The 26234-nt window shown below is 39.2% G+C and overlaps 1 protein-coding gene across 4 annotated transcripts in view; it reads left to right on the top strand.

Moving 5' to 3' along the window:
- Window positions 1–26234, top strand: part of dock1 (dedicator of cytokinesis 1) — a 312984-nt gene that overhangs the window by 87674 nt on the left and 199076 nt on the right. For 2 of the 4 annotated variants that reach the window (XM_017701241.2, XM_017701225.2), the window contains exons 17-24: window positions 1769–1872; window positions 3457–3640; window positions 10159–10256; window positions 13140–13229; window positions 14256–14356; window positions 15475–15603; window positions 19960–20068; window positions 22939–22950. In XM_017701241.2, the coding sequence (XP_017556730.1) occupies window positions 1769–1872; window positions 3457–3640; window positions 10159–10256; window positions 13140–13229; window positions 14256–14356; window positions 15475–15603; window positions 19960–20068; window positions 22939–22950 (827 nt within the window). The remainder of the gene's footprint in view (window positions 1–1768; window positions 1873–3456; window positions 3641–10158; window positions 10257–13139; window positions 13230–14255; window positions 14357–15474; window positions 15604–19959; window positions 20069–22938; window positions 22951–26234) is intronic. The other 2 variants (XM_017701249.2, XM_017701234.2) reach the window with 1 other exon arrangement.

The raw sequence follows: 26234 nt of genomic DNA, 5'->3' as shown, positions 1-26234 counted from the left end.
GACTAGCGTCATGCTGAATGATTGGGGCAGAAGGGGGGCCACCCTACCCAATCAGAGAGAGGGAGGCCCATTGTGCTGTCTTGGACACCCGGCCATGGATGGCTGTAGCATCACCAGGGATCTTACTCGCGATCTCCTAATGATAGGGCCAACGCTTAGATGCTTGTGCCACTCGGGAGTCCATTTGCATAATGTTTTTAACTGACAGAAACTCAATTACTGCCAACATAAATGTTTACCGCAATTTTCTTGGTTTCCTCAGACTTTCCTAAGTTCCAAAATGCATTATGTCTTTGTCATTATTTGACAGCTGTTATTATTTTCAAAAACTTGTTATATACAAAATGGCTACAAATGGATATATAACATTTTGGAATGAAGCTCTTCATATAGATGAATTAAATAATTGAAGACTACAATAGTAAGCGAGAGAGCCATCTGATTCCCAGATGTCATATGTCCTTTATTACACACTGGAAGCACCAGTCTTAGAAGCTGATGGCTTTGTGTGTCCTATCAGGCATGTGAGGGCTGCTGCTGTTGCATCTGTTCAAGCACCCTCTATTATTTGTATTGCAGTGGACAGGCAGTGGCTTCTGTTACTTAGTCCTTCTCCCTGTTCTTTAACATTTCTAATTGGCTGGCGGATAGACTTGGATCGTGTTAGGAGAGATGGATCCTGCATCAGCCTCGGAGCAGAACATGTGGAACCTTAAAATCTGGAATGGTCCAGATGTGTAGCTGGGTTGTTGATGTTTACTGGGCTGTCAGCTTTAGTTCTTTGTAAGAAGCAGCTTGTTTATCTTTCACTGAGTAATCCCATCTCTCTTCATCCTCGCCCTCCCTGTGTGACTGATAGCTCTTGGTCAGTCACTGAGCAGTGGTCAGGCCAGATTTATAAGGATGAACTGTGGGAGGTTTCTGGCCTGCTGAGTGTAAATTTGAGCTTGTTGATGTTCAGTTGGGATTATTCAAACCTGGTGATTGGGTCAGAGATATAACTCTAGCTTTTTCAGCTCCTTTGTTTGGGTTCAGCTGAGACCATTTAGTTCACTTGCATCACATGTGGATGTCTTTGATGATGAGCTGCTTTGCTTGAGTCTTTAACCACAGATACTAAGAGGGGTTATACTGATTAGGTGTGTGCTGATCCATCTTGTTTTGTTCCGATACAGGTATCTAAAACTGAGTTTTGGCTGATATAGCATTGATCTGTTGTCAGTGCTCTGTTAAAGCATTCATTTGTTGTAGCTGCAAAATATGTGAATATATACAGTAGAGGCTAATTTGTCATAGTTGGAATGGATATACACCAATTTTTTTCCCTTACATTTTTAATTGATGCTAAATGTCTAATTACAATTTATAACAACAATGACTAATGAATGGGAGATCATTTATGTCAAACTGTTTTTTTAGTATGGTGTTGATCCAGTTGTAGTCAGTGCACTACACCACTAATAATGAGAGAATTCAGTATCAGCATGACTAGTAAGTCATAAACATGAATGTATGTTAATATAGCAATCAGGGTGAAAACAGTTCTCTTCAACTCCTTCAGACAACCCACAGTATGTAGTTATTACCTTAGAGTTGGTTGAAGTTTTGTTTTTGCAGTGTCGTCCCGCAGGGAGTCCACTTGTTTACAGCCCTTTTGTTTAAAGAATGAAGCCAGTAGTACTTGAGTAGTTTTCTCTATTTGTGCTGGGTGTACACAGGTCCAATGACACAATACCGATTCATGCGTGTTTCTTTTTTGTTCATGCAGACAAAGACAAATCAGAGAAGATCTTTGCTTTGTCTTTTGTGAAGCTGATGAGATATGATGGCACAACACTCAGGGATGGAGAACATGATCTCATCGTCTACAAGGTACAGCACTCTCACCCCCCACACACAGATTCCATTGTTTTCTAGATGTCATGCATACTTGCTGATGTGAGAGGTGTATTGACTTTGTCAGTCTTGATCGCGCTGACCTAATGCTGTTTAAGCCCTAACCCCACATCACAGTATAATCATTAAACAATTAAGCTTTTTATTAGTGCATTCAGTTCTGCATATCTGCATATAAAATATCATAATTATGCAAAGCCTGACCTGGGCAAATCCCCATTGAGCTATGCAAATACATGGTGGTGTGAGGGAAAGTGCTGTCTGCTCTGGTCAGTGTTAAACCTCCCTTTCTCATTTGCCCCTGACTGCAGCACAGTCTGGAGTCTCCTTGCAGTCAAAGCTGTTAACATAGACAGATTTTGAATTGGGTGACTAGTGACTAGACATTGGTATTTGGGTTCTTTTACCAGGTGTCGATGTTATAACGTTAGTGCTTATGTATAAATCAGCATTAATAAGAGTACTTTCACATACGGCTTGTTTTTCTATCCTCAAGAACATTTGGGACCCCACATCTGAAACGGCACTTCTGATATGTACATTGGCCCTGGCCCTGGGCAGTCGTGGGCTGGAGGTTAGGGAACCAGCCTTGTGACCGGAAGGTCGCCGGTTCGATCCCCAGAGCCGACAGCACATGACTGAGGTGTCCTTGAGCAAGACACCTAACCCCCAACTGCTCCCCGGGCGCTGCAGATTGGGTTGCCCACCGCTGTGTGTCTAATTAAGTGCTACAAGGGCCATATTAAAAATCTTGGCAGTTTTTTTTTTTTTTTTGGTTGTGCTGTCCCATAGATTGTTGTTGGGGAGGCAGTGGGTGCACACATTGCATTGCAGTGTATGCATGTGTGCTGGGAACTGTAGTGTGTAGCTCATGTTGAAATGGAATAATATTAATAGAAAATAAAAAATAATTTGATGTGGCCCGCTGGCCTAGTTTGACACATGGGCCCTAACACATCAATTTATTAATCATAACTAGATAAACTATGTATTAGTTTCATAGTAGTTACTGAACAATAAGCCTGGAGTTTAGAGGGTTGACCCAAAATAATTTTAAGAATTGGGAAACAAACTGTGCTCACAACAAATTCTGTATGCAATCTATTAAGGATGCACTGATATGGGAACTGTAGGAAGATGCCAATAGCTGATATTTTTCATTTACATGTCTGTCAGGTGTTAGGTTCATCTGGCATTAGCAGTATCAGTTATAAATAATAAATATTTACTTTTACAGGGCTACAAATGCAGTAAAATCAATCAAATGCTGACAATTTAGCATGGTGGCCCAACGTCACCTGAACATTCTGCTTTTCTGGAGTTGCAGTTAATACGTTAACAAATGTCTGTTTGAAATATCTTCCAGATCTATAAACATGTGTCTTCTTTTAAGAAAATGTCTGCAGATAACAATACGATTCTCATGTCATAATGTACTGTATAGGGGACTCATACTCATTGTAATTTCTTTGTATTTATTTAACTAATGTAATTTCTTCTAACTTAAGGACATGTTTTGTCTTGTGTTGTTTTGTTTGTGTTTTTTGTTGCTTTGTCCAGGCGGAGGCTAAGAAGCTGGAGGATTCATCACTGTATCTGAACCTGCCAGCCACCAAGCTGGAGATGGAGGAGAAGGGCCATTTCCCCACAGGCAAGAGCACGCCGACCCTGGGCAACTGCACCATCAGCAAGGACTCCTTCCAGATCGCTACACTGGTCTGCTCCACCAAGCTCACACAGAACGGTGAGGCACACATACTCAGAGCTCCACTCACCCTGAAAAAGCTTCTGTGAGAAAACAGTATTTCTTTATGGACTTGCACTCAGTGTTCCTTTCCTTTTTCATCTGCCATTCCTTCTGTCTAATGACGAATTATTGATTCCTTTATTTGTGAGAATTTTTGCTTTTCAGGTTCACTCTTACTATTACCTGCTTTCTTTTCTTTCTCTTTACTTTTTTCCAGTTTGCATCTTTCATTTTCTTCTCTTTCCTCTTTTCCCTTCCCTGTCTATTATTCACTTTCTTCAATAATGATAATAAGCCTTGGGCTGTAAGGAGGAGATGCAGATGAGGACAGTCAGAGAGAAGGTTGTAGAGGAAGACAGATATGTAGGAGGAGGGGTGGGGGCGGGTGCGGGGGGGGTTGGGGGGTCTTTTAGTTCTGTCATTCTCTCTCTCTCTCTCTCTCTCTCTCTCTCTCTCTCTCTCTCTCTCTCTCTCTCTCTCTCTCTCTCTCTCTCTCTCTCTTTTCCCCTGCTGAGCTAAACCTGGCTTATTAAAGATGGGGAAACCCATTCTGCTGCCTAGAACTTTAAGGTAAGCCAGTGGGCTGAATTTAGAGAGAGAGCATTTAGAACAGAGTGGAACAGAGATTTTCTTTTTCTTTTTTTTTTTTAAACTGTATCTTACAGCCCCTGTAACAGCAGCTGGCTGATTTTTTTTGACCATATGCATGACCCTTTTATTGATGCTTGCAGATGAGCCAGTCAGTTACATATGCAGTTCAGTTAACAACAACACTTATAAAATCCAGAACAGGAAAGTGGATTCAAGGTCCTCTGCTATAGGATGTGTGCAGTGTGGAGTAAGATTTGAAATTGATCTCTGTTGGAGTGAGCTGCAGTAGGAGAGTAAAAGAGAGGGTAGGGGCTGCTAAACCTGATAGAGGAAGATGGGTTAACTACACCAGTAAGCTGAGGGATTGAGGGTTTTTCCCCTCTTTTTATGGATGGTAGATTCCATGTTTTAGATTTGCCTTGAAAAAAAATGGAAGAGGAAGGATGGAGAGAGATTGGGCTTTGATGAAAGGAGAGACAGAGGAGTAGAAATCATTACAGTCTGATCACACACTGAATGCAGTAAACCGTACTGCAGCTTTGCTGCAATCCAGTCCCTCCCTCTCTTGAACTCCTTGTTCTTATCCTCTTCTCTTCTCTTCTCTTCTCTTCTCTTCTCTTCTCTTCTCTTCTCTTCTCTTCTCTTCTCTTCTCTTCTCTTCTCTTCGCTTCGCTTCTCTTCTCCTCTCGATGTCATAAAGGTGGTGTTAAAACCCATCCAGTAACCATTGACAGAATTGAAATACCTCTTTTTGATTGTGTAAATTTTACCAGCTATGTACCACAGTTTCAGCCTCAAACATTTCATGAAAGTGGTCAAAAATGGCACGTTTTTGGGTGAAAGAGGAAAAAAGGACAAAAAAAACTAGGAGATTAAATTGAACTAAAATGTGCCAATTCTGACACTTAAATAATCTGAATAATAATAATGAAAATACAGAACAGTGATCAAAAATGCTATTCATTTCCCTCATTCTTCTGCTTAAGTTAGCACTGCCACATTCAACCAGTTTGAGAAGCAGCAGATAAAACAGTGGGGGAAAGAATGGGCTACATGGATTTATTTGACGGTTTTAATGAGGGACTTCAAAAAAGCTGTTTGTCTGTCGAGAGGGCACAACAAGAACATATCCACTACAGGTTTGATATTACTTGAAAACACTTCACTTGATGTACAGGAAACAGTTTTTGCAGGCACACCTACCTGTAGCCACAGCTTTCTGTAGCCACGGGCGTGGAAATGACAAAATTACGTAGTATAAATAAAAAATAATGGTACTTTTTGCCTTGGACTAACCACTCTGTTGTTAAGGATGTTGGATTTCATGGCACCCACTTTAGCCAGTGTACTGTAATCATTTTAGTAAGTTAATTTTATGTAAGCTGTTTTTATTTATTGTCAGCTTAGTTTTGTATGAATGAAATCAGATGTTATCAATAGTAAAAGTATACATTTTATGTTTAGTGTATTTATTTAAAAGCATAACCAGTGTCACTACTGCCTACCCTGATTAGCTGCAGCAGAGCAAATGTTGTAATTCCTCTGTGCCTCAGGTACAGAGCATGTGATGACTGAGTGATTTGGAGCATCCTAATCCGTTTCTACAGGCATTTCAGCTCTGTAAATGTGTGGCACAACGCTTTTTCTACCTACGTGTTGATTAGCAACACTAACAATCTGCGGGTGTGTTGGCCTGCTGGTTAAGTGACCTCAGACTCAGAGCCATGGTTTACACACTGTTATAATGAAGAGAAGCAACTGCTGTTGCCGTCCCGCACAAATGCACAGACACAAGCCATGATAATGAGGTCATGGAGGACTCAGCTGATGACGTTTTAGTGCTCCACCCTGTCAACTGTGTGTATAAACAGGTGGGATTGCTGCAGCCATGGACAGTAAGGGGTAGTTTTGCCTCATGAAGCTTCATTGATCATCATTTCACCACATCCAGAGCACTGCTGTGCTATAGACGTGCCGAGAGAGAGAGAGAGAGAGAGAGAGTCAAACAGGGTGCATAGCTGAATATTGCACACATGCTCGCATTAGCATATTGAGCTGTAGCACCCTGCTGGTTAAGCTGTGCTGGTTGTGGTGTTTTCTATGCCAGTGCAGCAGGTGAAAATCAATGCAGCCAGGCAGGACAGCAACAGAACACTTGTCTGTGAGTGTAGATGCATTTGTATGACGGTTTCATGTTTGGCTATCATGTGGCGATATCTGCTTGTGCTAATAATGTCTTAAAACGTAGGACATAAGACGTCTGTCTGTCATCGATACCTTGTTGATTGTTGACATTACTGCTTCTAGTTGATTTGGCAGTATATGTTACCTGACATCAGTGTATGTTACCTGCTTCAAGTGTATTTTTTGTCACTTGCCTTAATCAGCATGCTATAGTAAGCAGTGTATAACATTCCTACTCTAATTTGCAATCAGTCACAACAGCACATAAGCTACATTTAAACTTTTACACTTTCTACCAAAGCCATGAGTTTAGTTTAGAGTCAGTTTAAATGTCAAATAGGCAGCAATGCCAGCAATTTTTTAGGAAATTCACTGGGTCATTACCACACTATGACTGATTTCATGTTCTAACAAAGAACAAACAGGGCCTTTCTGCCCCTTTGCCTTTGTGGCAGCTTTGTCATGACTGCTCCTTTTCTCTCTCTATTTCTTGTTCCTTCTCACAAGCTTTCACAGCCTGTCGCATGCTCTTACACTATCATATGTTTAATCTGCACATTCATCCTTACACATTTCACATTTCTGCAAGAAAGCAGATATCTGTATGTGTGATGTTGCATGTTGATGTGTAAAAGGATGAGATGGTAAGATGAGTGCGTTGAAGCATTGCTTTGGTCTTTGGTCTTTCTGGATGGATATATACTGCAGTCTGTAAATAAATGGGACAACAACACAATTTTTCATGACCCATTCACAAAACACTCTTTACCAAGACATACAATATAGCCTGTAAGGAACTGGGCAGCAACACTTTATGTTGTGATTATGTACTTGAGCTCATGGTTTTGAGGTGAACATACTAACTTTAATTCAGTTCAATTCAATCTCCATCTATCCATCTAAGGGACCTTAAATAGTTGGACAGCTGTCTTTCTTGCAAAGGAAAGCTATCAAAGGTGTAGGGTTAATTTTGCATATGCCATTGTCATTCGAAGTCTGTTGCTGTTGTTTAAGCGAGCATGTTTGAAGTTCCAGGAATAGCTGGCAGACTACAAAAGACCACAGTACCAGAAGGAAGGAAAAAAAAACTGTTGAAGAGGTCAAGAACATTATCCAGGATGTTGGCACAGTTGTCTTAAAATCTACTTGCATGATCTCAGGTTTACCTCAAGATTCATACCACTGTTATGCTTGTAGAATACAAGGACCAATTACCTGGTAGGCAGGACCAATGAAACCAATTACCTGAAACCTACTATTGAAGCAGTTATAGACGTGGAATGTTCTTGGCCAGTCTGAAACCTGTTGAGCCCGTGTTTCACTTACAGAAGACAATGCTGAAAGTAAAAACCCCTGAAACACAAAGGAATTGAACGAGGCTGCATTAAGTTCCTGGCTGAGGAATCACACAGTGATGTGTACATTGCAGAATTCAGACAGTGCAGTCACTGATTGCAAAGGACTTCCAATCAGATAGTAGACCTTCATTTTGTGCAACGTTTGTGCAGTTGATTTCGTTCCACACCATTTAGGAGACTATACAAAATTCGTACATTTCCTACACTTATCTGTAAATATGTTTAAATTAAAGCTGATATTCTGTATTTTGACGTCAGTTATTTTTTTGTTTTTATATGCCGGTAAAGGGGTGTAACAGTACACTCTGCCCATGATTTAATTTGACTTTATTCTCAATAATCTGTTCACGGTTTGATATTCTCAGACTATTTTAAACAATACATGAATGAAGAAAATAGTGACTGCATCTGTAGTGCACAGCTTACTAATGAACAAACTAATACATACTAATGAAGCTGATTAGTGCTGAACTTTGCTGCTCAACCAATGGAATTACATTTCATGCGGTAATTAATAAAATGACCACTTTTTTTAATGAACATTGTCACATTGATGTATGTATGGAGGAAAAACTACAAAAAAGTCACTGATCAGTTCCTTATAGCCTCATTTTGTGCCTTGGGGCATGGTGTATGTTTGTTTTTCTGTCAGAGGAGACATATCTTGGTGAAGAAAGTCGTGAGAGATTGGTTGAAAATTTGAGTAGGTTTGATTTAGCATTCCATGGCTCAGACTCGTGTCTTGGCCAGTGAGTTTTTGAGGAAACCAGCCTCGACTGAAAAGATGCCAGGACACGGTGCTCCTTCTAACCTCCAATGTCCTGTTGATTTACACCCCTTTGGTCCTCTCATTTCTGGTGGAAGCTTTAAATGTCAGTCCTGCTCACTGTCATGGCGATGTCTAAGTGAGTTATAGTGGGTGGCCATGAATGTCCATATAGGAACTGTGGAATCTGTTAAAGAAAAAAAATGCCTGAGCCCTATGAGCGTAGATTGATATGCTTAGCTTTTTTTGGAAAAGGGCACAATTTCTGTTATATTGGCCTTTGTCTTTTAGTCACCTTTCTGGTGTAATAAAGCCTAATAACTTAAGTAGTTAATCCTTCAGTACTGGAAAAAAAAAGACTTCTTCTCTTCTCCTTTAGTGATTTGTTTTCTTAGCGCTCCTGTCACATGTTTAGTCACAAACATCAGGGTGATGCAAACAAATTGCTGCTGTTGGAAGAAAACCTCGTGTCTCCAAGAAGATAACTTTATAGACGTAGGAAAAAAACTACTTTACTTTTAATGTAACTCATTGGAACCAGACTGTTCCAAGTCATCTTGGCCCATTTCATTTAGTCCATTCATCAAGAAATTTACGCACAATGTAAAGAGCAACAGGCATTCTCAAATTATGCCAAACACTGAAAAACATCAAACAATGAGATTTGAAGTTGCCTTCCTACAGCAGCAAAACGTGAATGTAAATTAATGCTTTAGTTACCTTTTATTGTGACTGATGAAATTAGTAATTAGTAATAAGCCCGTCTGAATTCTGTTCTGAATGTATGCACACGCTTCTTCGCTGCATCCACCAATAAATGCAGCAAGGTGCTTCTTTTATATAGTGATAAAAAACGTGGTAGCTCATGGAAAGCTCCAGTGTCCAGCATGGACAAGCACACATCACACCCACTCTAGCTGTGGATTTGAAAAAGTAAAGCAAGGCAGAGCCAGAGTCTCAAACATTTACTGTCAAGATATTTTGTAAGATGAGGTCAATGGCGGCTTTTCTTTGGTTGAATCAGATATGTGAGGAAAAAGACAAACCGATGTTGTGCTTTTCCTGGTCTGGGAATGCTCATTTCTTTTACACGCTGCAAAGCCTTGACCTTGTCACACTGTTCTAGTAGATATTGCATTTGAAAGCCCAATAAATACAGATGAATTTTTCTTTTTGGCTCCATAAATCTTTGAGAAAACCCTTCATTAGCTAAACACACAGTGACATTTGGCAAATTACAATGATATCATACAGCATCATCACATTTGAGCTGTTTTTTTAATACCTCTAGTAGGTTGTTGCTAAAGTCTTAAGCAGTAGATTGCCCACTTGATTTGGATGACTACCCAAGAGATCATTGCTTTAGTTACATTTCTGAAATGTTGCTGATTTGTGGCAGTTCATCTTTGACAAAGAGTCATTGTTGACAAAAGAAAGACGAATGAAATACATGCTCACTTTCTCATGGTGGTCTGGCAGTCACTTATCTCAGGTTGAAGTTTGCTCCTTTCATATTTACTTTTACTTCCATAGCTGGATTAAAGTTCTGATGGTAATAAGAGCGGCGTCCTAATTAGTAAATGTGCTTTTCTCCTTTTCTCTCCGTGTGTCTGCAGTGGATTTGCTTGGTCTACTGAAATGGCGCTCCAACACCAGCTTGCTCCAGCAGAACCTTCGCCAGCTCATGAAGGTGGATGGAGGAGAGGTGGTGAAGGTGTGTGGTTTTTGTTACACTGCACAACACACTTACCTATTTATGGCTTATTAGTTCTGGTAATTGTGTATTATCTTATTCGTTTTATTAATACATAAAATGTAACCTTAATGGTCAACAGCAGCAGAAAAAAAATGTGTCTTAGTTTGTGTTAAGAATTATGAAGAAATGGTTGCAAAGTTGTAATTTCATTATGTCACCATTTGAAATATCGAAACGTTGCTCTGAAAGCAGTAATGGGTTTGTCGATGACTTGCATTTTGAGGACTGGTCTTTTGGGACATTTCTAACAGACGCAGAAATGTCTTTCAGGCAACAGAAGAGTCTTACAGGTTCTCTATCTTGGTGAAATCATTGAAGGTCAGTGATGTCCCACAGCAGGGAGAGTGGACAGAGACCATCTAGTGCACACGGTGTAATTGCAAGGCCCATAAAATGGCTGTCCATGTGTTATTGACGTCCAGCAAACTGTGTGCAGTTTCCTCCATTACAATCAACTGCTAGAAAAATTGTGCTAGTGATACTCGCTCTACCATCTCGATACATTATGGTGCCTGGAGGGCTGTATGACCCTATAGCTGTTTGGCAGGAAACGTCTTAACATGCTGAAATAGCATTCCTTCGATGTCCTCACAGCATCTTTGAAACATCATTTGAGTGTTCTCATGATGTTTTCCCCAGTGCTCCAGTACTTGCCTTGACAGGTACAGCTGTGATTTACCAAACAGCTTGAAGGCACCCAGTGTCCCCAATGTACAAAACAGGCGAGATATAGGCTTAACACAGTGTCCCTCAGAGTGGTTGCTTTATATATTTGCTTCCTTTTATACTACAATTATAGTTGATGGTCTAGATGTTGCTGTTAAAACGTATGTTTTATTTATTTATTTATTTATTTATAGCTAATTGGCTCACTGAAAACAAAGCTCTTCATTCCAAACATACCAGTGAACTGGTACTCTTCTGAGGCCTAGATAACACCACTGTTAACACAATCATTTTCTCACCAGTTTCCTAGCAGCCCTGTCCTCCCAGCTGGATGGTTTAGCTCACAGCTTGAAGGCAATAAATTATCAAGAGATGGTGAGCGATGGTTCAGAGAGAGATGCAGCAGGAATAGAAAAAATGTCTTCTTTCCCACAGTGACCTCCATTGTGAGCTCTCTACCCTCAAAGTCAAGCCACTGAGCGATGCACTACCTTATCAACGAGAGAAAGATTGTCATCAGTAATGAGAAATGCTCAAGTCTGGACAGTGGAAAACTTTCGAACGCACTTGCAAATGCTAGGAGCATTCGGAAAGACTTGCATTCACAATTACAGCATGTGTGTTATGTGCATAGTTGGTCTAGGTAGGGAATTCAAAACAGAGGTGTACTTTAATTTTTTACAGGCTTGTAAAACTTTACTATTTCTTGACTACTTCTTTTATACACCATTTAAAAGCCAATTTGCTCTTTGGGCTATACCAGTACTTCTGCATTTGTAGATTTTGCATGTTGCTTCAATGCTGACTTATCATTTGTTATTGACAAGCCATTTCTTATTTTTATCGCTTAAGGGAACTCTCTCTCACTCTGTCTTTCTCTTGCTTTCTTACTCTCTCGTTCTCTCTTGCTCTCTCTCTTTCACTCTCTCTGACAGGATTTATGTATATGTATTTTCTGTAGTTGCAGCTGTAGCCTCTTCACAGTCTGTGCTCCTTCACAGCACAGGCAGGTGTTTGCTAGGTGATGGTTAGGGCATTTTTGCATCTGTTTCAACTTGCAAACGCTGAACACACCAGAGCCTCAAAATAAACCCTAGGATCATGAGGCTTAGTGTGTGTGGTTGAGCAAGACGAACATTGTTTTGTGAAAAGGCAGCTTAAGGGGACAAATAGTTCTTCACTTATGCAATCTGTATTTCTAATGGCAGCGAACCAGGTGTCTGCCAAGTACAACCCCGATTCTGGTGAAGTTGGGACGTTGTGTAAAACATAAATAAAAACAGAAGACGATGATTTGCAAATCCTTTTCAACCTATATTCAATTGAATACACTACAAAGACAAGATATTTAATGTTCAAATGGATAAATTTTATTATTTGCAAATATTCACTCATTTTGAATTTGATGCCTGCAACATGTTGCAAATAATAATAAAATGTATCCAATAATCCAATAATCTTAATGATAGGTGTTGTTTTCCTTTCCTGATCTTGAGCAGCTTCACATTTAGCCCCTGAAGACCAAAAGAATGAAATAAATGTGATCATGTATTTAAAAAACAGCGACGTCCTTCTGTAAGAATTGTAGGGTTGTTTACATTTTTTTTATGACTTTTTTTTTTTTTAGCAAGTAAAGGAACTTGCATGTCTTTTGTTGAGTAGGATAATTAATGTGATTTTTAGCAGCTTCCTTCCTAAAATTATTTTGAACTATTTCTCTCTCACAAGTTCTTCTTTCAACAAGGTGTAGACAGAACTATTGCATCCTTACATGAATTTTCTCTACCAGGTGTCCAATTACCAGCTTCCTAACAGCCTAACAAATGTGCTGTCCCATCATTTTTAGATAACCTTAGAACTGACACCTCTTGCTGCACCATGTGTGCATGATTTATGAGAAATCAATGATTTGGAATGGGTGCTCTTAAATAAATAGATAAATAAATAGCACTATCTCAGGGTTTCTGAGAGCTCTGAAACATAGCTCTGTTCTCAGAGGGACATGCATCTGTCTACTTTGTACATGAACCAGTTGAGACTTTTTTTTATACAGTAATTTGTAGCAGCACTTGATGATTGTTTACTACATGGCACTTGTATGAAGATTGATATCCATATGTTTTGTTTAATTGAAACCAAGTCAATATAACAGGGGCTTTCCTGATATGTTTCCAGTTTTTGCAGGACACCTTGGATGCTTTGTTTAACATTATGATGGAAAACTCTGACAGTGAGACGTTTGACACGCTGGTCTTTGACGCCTTGGTAAGACCCTTGCCTGTGCATGCAGTAATCATAACATCTATATAGTTTATCATCACTGTTGGAACAAAACTAAAAGCTTAATTTTTTTAACCTTTTTTAGATTTGATAGTGCTAGCTGTCCTTTACATTGAGTGATGAATGAAGGAGAGGTTTAAGATGACTTAAAATCTTGTTACATTAATTTTACATTGAACTTTACAAATGCTTTTTTTAATTCTCTTGTAATTACATTTTTTAGATTTTGTTCAAACAGCAGCTATATGCTACTTGCAATGAATAAGCTGAAAGGTTTGCTTCAATTCAAAAAGAGAAGTCCAACATGCTTGAAAGCCAAAACAAAACAAACAAACAAACAAAAAAAGTTCTCTGACTTATTATATGGCTTCAATAAAACTTAATGACTTAAAGCTTAAAGCAAATGTGCACCGATGTGCTATTTCCATCCCTGCAGACGGTTTGTATAAGAACCAACTTTTTATATCTCAGACAGATTGTCATTGAAAGGTGTTATATGCTGTGTGAAATATTGTTTTAACCACAGGTATATTTTTGCCAAAATTGGGTAGGTGGTGTGTTGAGGAAGGTTGCTTTGTGTTAAATAGCACTTTGTCAGTAGTCTACTTAATATTTAACAGTGAATGCATTATGTAGTAAAGCCTTCAACAGTATGAAATGGCCTTTTATTTCTTAAGGACACTTTGTATTATATGATTTAGATATTTTTCAAAAATTTGAACTATAGGTAATTTAGCAAGTATTGTGAAATATGTTCTGTCTGCTGGTTTATCACACCTCTGAATTATATATTATTAATTTACTTTCATTACATATGCTAGAGAGGGTAGTGATAAAAGCCTTCAGCACCCTCAGCACCCAGCTTTAAGTGAGAAAATTGTGCTTTTTTTTACTGTTCTGCTTTATGCACTTCTTCCTCTTTTCACTTTATTTCTTTTTATTTTTAGGTATTTTTTATTAAAGTCGGTGTGAGCTGGGTTATGCTTTAATGAGACTTTGTGTCTTGGGTAGGTGTTCATTATTGGGCTGATAGCAGACAGAAAGTTCCATCATTTTAATCCAGTTCTGGAGACCTACATCCGGAAACACTTCAGTGCTACTCTGGCTTACACGTGAGTGGATCCCCTCACAGGTTCCCATTTATAATGAATGGTTGAATGAAAAGACTGCTGCTAATGTAAATTTAATTCAGGATTAATGTTCTTGGTTAATCAGTGCACTAGGAGAAATTCTGATATACTTTGAGAATGGAATAACTGTTGTTTTTCTGAAGTATGTGGCCAAAAGTATGCGGACCCCTAAACAGTATGTTTTATTGAACAGCTCAGTCAGTCGTGTCCCGTTCTATGAGCTTGTATGACCTTCCGTTTTGTGGCTGAGGTGTTGTCTTTCCTGGATGTTTACATGTTTTCACAAAAACAGCACTTACAGTTCACTGGAGCAGCTCTACCAGGTTATAAATTTGCCAAACCGATGTCCTGGAAATCATCCTGTGAAGTGCAATGTTTAGTCACTGTCCTCTTCAGAGCAATGCATACAGCTACCAATGTTTATCTCTAAAGATTGCTGCGTGCTTGACTTTATGTACATAACTCACTTATGGCATTTTCACACTTGTCCTGAATACTATAGTCTGAGTTCTGATCGATTATGCCCTCCCATATGTCACTTTTTGTGTACTGGTTTGCAAAATGATAGGCACTAGCTTCACCTGTTTGCTGCTTTTTATTATTTTCCTTGGATACACATGCTCAAGCAGAACACTTTTCATAAGTTGTGCCCATTTGTGCTTGAATACCCTCTTCACTCTATATATGAGGAATTCGGTCCTCTATGCTATACAGAATAGTCCTTTCTCTGTCATTACAAAACATGAAAAAAAGAAGTGATGTGATAAGTTAAAGCAGTCATGTTACGAAATGGACCAATCACGCAGCCCCACATACAGCACCGGGAGCAGATAGCTTCCACACATATAGCTGATCACACCAGAGTTTTCTAGAAGCGAACCTCAGACCGATTTCGGGAGGAAAAGAGATCGCTGGACCAGCTCCTGGGCTCGAAACTGGCTTTTATGCATGACCAAACATACTGAACTTGTAGAGCAAGTGGTCCTGTGTTCAGAAAAAAGCTCATGTGAAAACGCCCTTACTCTCTAATTAAAACACAAACTTTTGGCTGTGTTGTTCATATATGCAGGTTTGTGTATGGTTGTCTGTGTGTTTATCAGAAAACTGACAAAAGTTCTGAAGAACTATGTGGACCATGCAGAGAAGTTGACAGATCAGCTGCTGAAGGCGATGAAGGCTCTGGAATACATCTTCAAATTCATTGTGCGATCACGTGTCCTCTTTAACCAGTAAGTTCCCTCACGTCCCTCACCTTTATTTATGCAAGTTTAACACACTTAACAAACCAGATTGAACAAAAATTCCCTTGAATATAAGAAGAACCTTTTTGATGTGCTTAATTGTGCTTAAGCCTCAAAACTGTTATTTATTTATTTATGTATTCTTTTACTACAGAGAAGGTGTTTTATTCTGTACAAGAATTAAGTGTACATGGTCTGCCTTTCCCTCTGCTGGGTGAGGGTGAAAATTAGAGGGTCTATAAACACTGAATTACTACTAGAATTGCATTTTAGGATGTCACTAATCACTTTATATATGGACTAAAAAATCAGACCTGGTTCTGAAACCGCACTCCAGTTTGAAGTCTGTTTATTAGCATGAGCCTGAATTTACTCTCATAACTCGACTGGGAATCTAATTCTGCTTTGCGATCACTGAATCTGTTTAACTGAATTGTGAACCATATAGTGGGGTAGTTTTTCCCTGACAGAGATTATTAAGATTAGTCTTGGATCAAAATTGTTTACACCAGTTCTCTATTAAAATCATTCCAAACCAGCACATAATCTGTGTACAGGCAGCCAGCTGAGATCAGGCGGTTGCTACGGTAATATGCCATGTCGTCTTGTTTAGCCCCGATTTCTGTGTATATTTGAATCAGCTGAACATGCTACACCAGTATACTGGCAAGAAATCTTCCCCCTTGACAGAGGTAAAAGAATCAGAATCAAGCTTTATTGGCTTGATTCTGATTCAGATTCTGATTCTTTTACCTGATTCGGATTCTTTCACACAATTCAGTTAAACAGATTCATTGATTGCAAAGCAGAAAGAATATTTCAGATGCAAAATTCTGTCTAGTTATTTATTTAATTAGTCACGAGAGTTATTATAGCTTATTGTGCACAGTCCAAAAATCAACAGACAAAACATCCTAAATCTGCTACTCTGAAGTTTTCCTTTTGGATTAAGTTCTCATAACTAATCCCATTTGTTCCTTTCCAAAGTGAGGCTCTAGTTTCTGAAAAGGTGGCATCATTTACAGGTTCAGCTTTAGAACTTGCAGTGGCTGGAATGGAGCTGCTGTCTTGATTGACAGGCTTAGTGTCTTACAGACTGCCTTGCTGTGTGGGAGGCTACAGGTTACAGTTTGGGGAGGTGCTGTGTGGCATAATGACCTTAGATAAATTGAGTTCACAGGAAGTGATGAGCTTCAGGCCTACAGGGAGAGAACACTGTGGCCTTCCTCAGGTTGTTCTTGAGAGCACAGCAAAAATGGGCTTAACCGTTTTAAGCCTTCGGCAGAGACGCCCAGTTGTACCTTAGCCAGCAGTGACATCTCTCTGTAGGATTTTATCTCCATCATTTGCAGATAGTTAGTTTTTTTCCCCTTTACTTTTGAATCCAGTAATTTTTTCCTGGCCCCTTGCTGATGTGTTCAGTGATAGCGTGAGTTGAAGGGTAATCTATGTCAAATAAAAAGGACATAATAAATGCACAGCTCAGGAGAAGCTAGGCTTACAGTATACTTTAGTAGGCTTATAGTATACTATTGTTATCTTTAATTTGGCCATAAAAGTGTCAATAATTCAGTAGAAAAGAACGAAATAGCCATATTAACTTTATTGCTCCAGAGTTTGTGGTTGATTAGCCAGATGCCGCCTTCTCCAGGTTTGAAAAGGCCTGGTTCACCTGGTGTATGAGAGCTGAGATGTGAAATTTTTTTTTTTTTTTTTTTTTAGTTTTTATTTATTTTTTTTCCAACCTGGGTTTACCATGTTCTTCCCAAAAATATGAAGCAATTTTTTTTTCTAACATGTTAAACTTCATGTGGTCTGAGGAAGTCAGGAAACTGTATACCTGCCATAGATGCACCTTTTTGTACAGCCTTGACATCTGCCTACAGCACCGAGCGCACTTAACCAGCGCAGCTGCGTTTCTAGAACATTGTCATCTATGCTGGATCCAACAGATGTGCTACTGATGCAGATGTGTGGTGTCTCATCACCCAGCATGTTTAGAAGTGAATTTATTTATTTATTTATAATATATGTGGAAGTGTCTTGCTGTAGTTTGCATGAAGTAAATCAGTAAATGAAATCATCAAAATTTATGAAATCATAAATATATTTTTACCACAGTAACTTGGTTAACATTCACTGGGCGCAAATGTGTTAATGGTCATGACTGATTGTCAGTTATCATCCATTTCTTATACTGACTTTAATCTTGCATTAAAACTGGAGTAAATGAGAATCTGAATTAACACTATATAATATGGGGCTTTATTTGGCTGCCACTATATTCATTACAAGTACTGCAGTTAGCTTATAAAGCTCACAAACCTTTGCAGACTTCTGTGATGTTGATGTTATTGTAGCCATTGATTCTATTTATCATTTGTCTTGGGATTTAGATTATTTTATTTATTTCTGCGTTGATACCGTTGGTCATTATCAAGTCATTTTGTAGTACTTCCTGAAATGCTCTCTGCCATGTGGCTACATATATGACATCCTTGGCCATGCTTCTTAAGAAAGATGGAGAGAGCCACAGTTGCATCTTTTCTCTTTGAATAACATTGTCTCGCAATGAGTTTCGGTTGCCCGCAGCGATAGAAGGCACATGGCACAACTGGGTTTCGAACCTAGAGGACTAAATTTGAGTAGGGAAAATAATTTGATTGACAAATTGATCCTGATCCATAGCTACTCCTGGCATTAGTGTGTGACTGCTTGAGTGTATGTGTGTGTGTGTGTGAGTGTGTGTGTGAGCACAAATGTAACACTGAGGGTAGCTAGAAGGACTTGTTGTTGAGCCTTGAAGCAATGCCCCCAAATCCATTTCAATCTCTGTAGGCTTTTTGCAGTCAGTGCCCTTGTGTTTGTGCGTGTATGTCCTGCCCTGGTGGGAGCTAACCGCTGTCGCTGTTGCTGAGAAGCTCTCTGTGGCATTGCAATGGCGGAAATCCTTTACAGATTTTCACACTTCTTACAAAGTAGAATGAGAAAACGAGTGCTTGTGTTCAATCAATAGTAATTCTCTGTACTTTCCAAGTTGCAGTGCGCAGGTGAAAAGTGTGTAGGCATGTGTGTGCTGTTAGTTTACATGAGATGTCAGATATTGCTTTGATAGATTGCAGTGCTGGCTGTTCCTGAAGATTACTGAAGATTGTGTGCATGTGCCATTTCAGTGACTTATCATTACTTTGTGGTAGTGTTTTTTTCTTCATCAGAAGCTGAAAGGAGCATACTATGAGAAATGTCTATGAACATTTCTTGACTCAATAATGACTGCTTTTACAGTGAAGGCAGTCACATTTTTGTGATGAAATCCTTCTTGGTTTTGCAAAGGCAGTTTAGCAGGAAATAACTAGGCATACTTCACAGTGGAGGTTAACTTCTTTCAAAAATCTGAAAATTAATGTTCTAAGTTGAAAACTGTAGCGCCAGTGTGCCTTTCAGTTTTTACCCGGGGTCGCACACCTGCTCATTCATTTTTATTTATTTATTTATTTATTTATTTTAAATAGAGGATTGGTACGACAGACATTGAAATAGTTCTGTTTCAGATACTTTATTTATCTGAGCCAAACCAGCCTGTGTACTGTGTAACATTGCTCGGTAGAAATGGGACATTTTTTAACACAATATTGAAAATTGAAGCAAATCTTGACTTCAGAATTCAAAATATATTGAATTTTATTGAACTATAGGTCTAGTAATAATATGGCAACTTTTATAGACAAAATGAAAGAAATATAACATCACGGTAGAGCATACAATTTCTCTAAATACACAGGTTGGGGGAGTTGGAACAGACAAATGCTATTAAAACCTTGATTTTCTTTTTTCACAGTTTCACAATCTATGTTGCCCTATACTCAGTTGAACAGGGACACTCATGCTCTCTAGGCTGGGCATAATTGGAATTGATCTCCTGACAATAGGCTGTTACTTGAGAGCCTCTTATACAATATTTTTAATTAATCTGCTGTTGGTCAGCGTGAAGAAACTGACCATATTGCTAATATCCTCATAAAGTCATGATAACAGCATATTTCCATATTGCCCATTCCTAGACTAACACACCTTTGGCTCATGCTTAATTGAAGATGCATTAAGACACCTGTGTGCAAGTGCATGTGTATGTGAGTTTTTGGGCATTGTTCTGAATGTAGCTTGGCTCTGCAATGAGGGCTGGGTTATTTTAATATGGTGCATTAGCATACTGAGCACACACTGGCCAGACTGTCATCCGAGGACAGGGATGCGGCCAACTGGTCTTTCTCCCAGAGGTTTTGTTTATCACCCTGGTCAGGCCACTGAGCTATGTTTCTGTGTCTTTGTGTTTTTCTTCTTCAGGCTCTATGAGAATAAGGGGGAGGCAGATTTCATGGAGTCACTTAGGAATCTCTTCACCTCCTTCAGCACCATGATGAACAGCGACGCAGAGACCACCAGCATGGTCAAGGTACCACAAAAAAAAAAACTTTGTGGCTATGCTAATGACTCAAATGTCTAATGACAGCATTTATTTTCTTTCAGTGGCACACATGTCACTGAGTGAAAGTGTGTGTAGGCAAGGTAGCTACACTATATTGCCAAACGTATTTGCTCGTCTGCCTTCATATACGCATATGAACTTGAGTGATATCCCATTCTTAATGTGATGTCGGCCCACCCTTTGCAGCTATAACAGCTTCAACTCTTCTAGGAAAGTTTAGGAGTTTCTAGGAATTTTTGACCATTCTTCCAGAAGCGCATTTGTTAGGTCAGACACTGACGTTGGACAAAAAGGCCTGGCTCGCAGTCTCCACTTTAATTCATCCCAAAGGTGTTCTGTTGGGTTGAGGTCAGGACTCTATGCAGGACAGTCAAGTTCTTCCACACTTGCTCGTCCATGTCTTTATGGACCTGCTTTGTGCACTGGCGCGCAGTTACGTTGGAACAGGAAGGGGCCATCCCCAGACTGTTCCCACAAAGGTGGGAGCATGAAATTGTCTGCTGAAGCATTAAGAGTTCCTTTCACTGGAACTAGTGGGCCAAGCCCAACTCCTGCAAAACAACCCTGCACCATAATCCCACCTCCACCAAACTTTACACTTGGCACAATGCAGTCAAACAAGTACCGTTCTCCTGGCAACTGCCAAACCTAGACTCGTCCATCGTATTGCCAGACGGAGAAGCTTGATTAGTCACTCCAGAGAACACGTCTCCACTGCTCTAGAGTCCAGTGGTGGCGCTTTACACCACTGCATTGGACACTTTGCATTGTGCTTGGTGATGTAAGGCTTGGGTGCAGCTGCTCGGCCATGGAAGCCCATTTCATTAAGCTCTATATGCCTTTCTTGAGCTGATCTGAAGGCCACATGAAGTTTGGAGGTCTGTAGTGATTGACTCTGCAGAAAGTTGGTGACCTCTGCACACTATGCGCCTCAGCATCCGCTGACCCCGCTCTGTCATTTTATGTGGCCGACCACTTTGTGGCTGAGTTGCTGTCGTTCCCAATCATTTCCACTTTGTTATAAAAACCACTGATAGTTGACTGTGGAATATTTAGTAGTGAGCAAATTTCACAACTGGACTTGTTGCATAGGTGGCATCCTATCATGGTGCTATGCTGGAATTCACTGAGCTCCTGAGGGCGACCCATTCTTTCACAAATGTTTGTATAAGCAGTCTGTATGCCTAGGGGCTTGGTTTTATACACCTGTGCCCATGAAAGTGATTGGAACACCGGAGTTCAGTGATTTGGATGGGTGAGTGAATACTTTTGGCAATATAGTGTTTGTAGTTGTGTCAGTGCTCCGGTTAAAAAATATAGGCTAAATTCCTTGCAAATTGATTGTTGTCTACCGATATAGTAAACAGTTATATCTATAAAAGAGCAACATTAATGAATGTAAGGAAAAGAACACAATGACCATGTTTTTAAATCCACACAATTCAAGGGTTGTGTCAATACTGCAAGCATTTCACAGTGAGAAGTCAGTGGGTAATACAGTTTATGACATTTAAAGGCTCATTTAGGTATAGTCATACATTTATGAAAGTGTAGAGGCTATTGGTTGTCTCCTAACCTTGCCTCCAAAAAGAGAAAGCCTCAAAGCTTAGTATACAAAGCTTAGCATACAAAAGATGGAACATTCAATGCCAGGCATCTGGACAAATATGCAGTCAAGTCTGTTGAGATATAAACCTCTGCTTTTATACTGTATAATATAAAAAAGGGTAAATGCACCCTGAATGTGTGGATTGTTGCATTGTCTTAATGTAAAATAGCGCGCATCTGTGTATGTGTGTGAGAGAGAGAGCGAGCTACTGCCTCTCTTGCTGTTTAGATGTATTGGTGATTCATCAATACATGAAAATCCCCAACGGAAACCAAAGCTGAAATTCAAAACACGTGGCCAAAAAGCGAGTTAATGTTTCCTCCAATTTTTTTTTGTTTATGCTTTTGAATAAATGTACTAAACAAAAACTACAAGTTAATAAAGAAATACTGTTTATTATTGGTAACATCTGCAATGTGTAGCTCTGGGCTAACAGTGCATAAAAACAGTTTACACAAAAAAAACCAAAAAACTAACAAGAAATGTTTACTGCAGTGTGTGCCATGAAATTCAACTCAAACTTAGAGAATGGTTGACCATCCAAGACAATGAATTCTTTAATTTTTTTTTTGTTATATTTTTATACTTTGGCTGTTTTTGGTGATTTGTTTTTCGTCATTTCAGAAACTGAGACTATAGCTGGATGCTGTGGGTACTTCCTGCTTTTTGTTGTTTTGTTGGAAGGTCATGATTTCAAGTGGTATTAAACCTGTAGTGAAGTAGTTCTTTAATGTTGTACCTCCACTTGATATGCAGGATGAATAGAGATAACAAATTGCTTGTCTAATGTCCTTCATAGATATACATGATTTACTTTTTCTGCTGTTTATCTGCCATTGCTCAAACTGTGAATGCGTCAGCACTGAGCAGAGCAGGGCAGCGAATCATGTACATTATTGTTCAGTTGATTTGTTGAAGTGTTTAATTTTGACGCTTTATTGTAGTTTTATTTTTTCTTTTCTTTTTTTTTGGCCTTTGTATTTCTCTTTTGGCCAAAAACCAAACAAGCCAACTCTTAACTGTTGTTGGCTGAAATGTTTCATTAGCTAAAATTTCGGGGCATCCCTAGTATGTTTTCCGTTTTTCCTCTGTGCTGAGTCATGTACGTTTGTTTTTGTGATGCTGTCTGTTACTCTCTGCTTAGATCTGATCATGTGTTTGTGTGTTCTTTTCTTCTGCTTAATCTGTCCTCTTTTCATCCCTTCTCTTCTGGGCTCATCCTCTTTAGCTTCTCCTCAAGGTATTCTGACTTTTCTCTCTTTTTCTCCATCCTGTCCTTGCTTCCGTCACTCACTCTTTCTGTTGTTGCTGCTAATTTCCTTGTAACACCATTTTACTAACCTTGATTCACACTGTTTCGACAACACACACAGTCTCTTCAGTACAAAAAGTAAACCTTTGGTAATGGCTAAAAGTCCGTGCTAGAGCTGCATTTGTAATTTGTTTAGATCATTCGGAATTCTTTGGTAAATTGGAGATGAATCTTGAGAAAATATTTTGGAGGATTGAGCCTGACTCTCATATCCTGTTATCTGAATGCAATTATAAAAATACTATTAAAGGCACAGCATCAGTCTTTTATCTCTCTTGTGTGCTTTTATTGTTGTGTTCCACAGTTTCTGACATTATTTGGCTTGTTTTCAAGCTGTCACCACTTTTTTGCCTCATGTGAAAGCAACCTAAGGAACTTTTTCCTGTGGGACTTCCTCTAATCATGCCTGTGCTTTTCTAACCAGTCAAACTCTGCTTCTGAACGTTGTGGTATGCGTGGGCAATAAACTTGCACAAAAATCTTGATTACAAAGCACTGAAGCAGAGCTGCACCGTATCATTCTTCAAACATGCCAACCAGAGCTGAATGTCAGAGACTTGGCCTCAGATCTAGTTTTCTCCTTTAGTTTTCAAAGGTAAACACTTGAGCTGGTAAGGCCTTATTTCAAAGCTGGCACTCCAGTCAAGTCAAGTCTATAACTGAGAAGCTTGAGAGAGACCTTAACAAATTGAAAGCTCCAGAAAGCTGCCATGGCTGCTCTGTATAGCCTTATACTCAAAAGGCCTGTGTTAATGATCTCTAAGCAAATTTGTTGACTGAGCCAGTGATGAGTGTCAAAGCCTGTGATTTATTCTCACCCATTCGCAACATGCCACAAATTTACCATGTTTCCAAAGAGACAGGAGAATGGTTAATACATAAACCTTATACTTCCTCCCTGAAACATAGTAGCTGCCTTTTGGTGACTACCAAAATTAATGTCTACCTAAATGAGATGACCCATATGAGGGAATGCTAACAGTCCACCAATCACTCTTTAAACACCAGCCGCTTGCCAAAATCCCCTCTGTTGAGCAGCGTCGGCTCCGCTTCATCTTCATTACAGCATCTGAGAGGAAGAGCAGTGAAACACTCAGAAAACCAGCAGGTCAGGATCCAGTCTGAAACCTTGCAGCTGGAGTGGTAATGAAATTTGTTTGAGTGTACAGTGGTGTTGCAGTGGTGTTGTTGCATAGTGCCTTTGGCCAGGTTTTCTGTTGGGTATAATAACGAGAATTTTTTTACTATAGTATACACTACTTAGCAGAATGTCCAGATCTGAAGTCAGTATTAAATGGTGATTTCAAGAAGTAGCCAAAAGTATCACCATGTTTACTTATTTAAATTATTTTAATAATAATCAATATAATAATAAAAGTATTATGTATGTTATAATAAAAGTGATTTTATTGTGGCATCTTATTGTATCCGACAGCCTAGAATATCTTGCCTAATATTAGTTGGTTTTACTAAATTTAATATATTCTCTGTGGCTCATAATTGGATACTCAAAATGACAAAACAAGCATTGGGAGGCAGGGGTACTGCATTAGGACATCCCTACTCATTAGTATCCATAATTTTAACAGTCATAAGTTCTACACTGATTTCTGGTCCCAGTGCAATTTCACTGTGGAACTGATGGAAGAAAGTCGGGTTGGTTTCCTCTGTATGTCTCTGTGGTTAGTTGATTTGTTTGAAGAAAACGACTGCCTCATTTGGGGGAAAAAAAGTTAATAGTCTGTCCAGGCCATGTAATTGCCTGGAAATCAATGCTATATACTAGTAGTAGGAATATAATAATTTGCAATCATCAAGAACCAGGGAGTGCACATTTTCAATCCTCTATCTGTATAGTAGTAAGATGACGCAGTCACCAGCCAGCAGTGAGGAAAATCGGGATCTAGGCCCCAGCGAGGTGTATATGTGGAGAAGTGGCTGCTCCTCTTACATTAGTGTTTTGCCTGTGATATGGACTCATTTGTGGAACCCATCAAGTCCGTCTGGCCTGTAATATGATGTAACCCTCTTCTCTCCCTGTAGATTCTGCATCTCTTTATTATACTGGGCTATGTAATCATTCAGCCTCCTGCATTGGGTATTTTACTGCAGTCTAGATGGGCAGCTGTAACAGGTTTTATGGGCATAGAAAAGCCATTCATTTAGATGGTACTGTTTCCACTGACGCCATCCTCAAGCCTCTGAATATAGCAAATTATTCATTAGACGAAGAACATGACTGAGCCTTAGTGTTTTTTTTTTTTTTTTTGGACTGTTTGCTTATAAAAAAGAAAAAAGTGGGGAAATTCTGTTGCTAGTGTAGACTTTACATTTTTGCTATATTTTTTTCTTTCTTTAAATTGAAAGAAACATTGGTTGGTTGGGAGTGCAGACTTGAAAACACCAAAGATTTCTGAAAGTCAGAAATGCAGACTCGCAGTATAGAATAAATAAGAAAAATAAGTTGTTACATATAATATATAATCATGTAATACAAGTTATATAATTATATACAGTATAATGTAAATTAATTTTAAGGCAAAGTTTGTAATCACTCTAGACTTGTGTAGGTGACTCAGAGGCTATAGTTTGTTGTTGATGCAAGATAAAGATTTAAGATAAAGATAGTTGTGATGGGGCTTGGAATGCTGTAATTTATACTGCAATGAAGTTCAGGGTGGTTGTCAACAGGTGTGGAATATGTAGGGTGGAAGTTTAATAGTTAAGGTTTCTGTGTAATGTAGAGCAGAGATGTAATTAATAGGGTGTAGATAATGTATGCTGTGTGACATTGTATGATGTGGGACATTGCATTTAGTGCAGAGGACATGGTTAGTGGGTTGTGGATAATGTAGCATAGAGGATGTAGCTAATAGAGTGTAAGAGACGTAGGGTACAGGTGTGGTTTTTTTGGGTTATATGGTGTAGAGCATCTGGGTGTGGACACCCCAAATTGACACCATGTGTTACATATCAGTATTGTGGAAGTGTAGAAGTGTAGGGTAAAAAGGTAAAAGAGATGTCAGATAAAAGGCTCATGGTTATACGAGTAGCCTTCACACTGATAGTACAATGCAAGCGCTGCTCTGCAACTACTAGACCAATAAGATAATCACATTTTAATGAATTACTACATTAAATACAGATTAAAACATCCTAGAAAATAGTAGTGTGCGATTTGACTGGATCTCTATGGACCTCACTCACATGCA

The sequence above is a fragment of the Pygocentrus nattereri genome, chromosome 13 (genome assembly GCF_015220715.1).
Source record: "Pygocentrus nattereri isolate fPygNat1 chromosome 13, fPygNat1.pri, whole genome shotgun sequence".
Taxonomy (NCBI): domain Eukaryota; kingdom Metazoa; phylum Chordata; class Actinopteri; order Characiformes; family Serrasalmidae; genus Pygocentrus; species Pygocentrus nattereri.
This window is presented reverse-complemented; position numbering and strand designations above follow the sequence as displayed.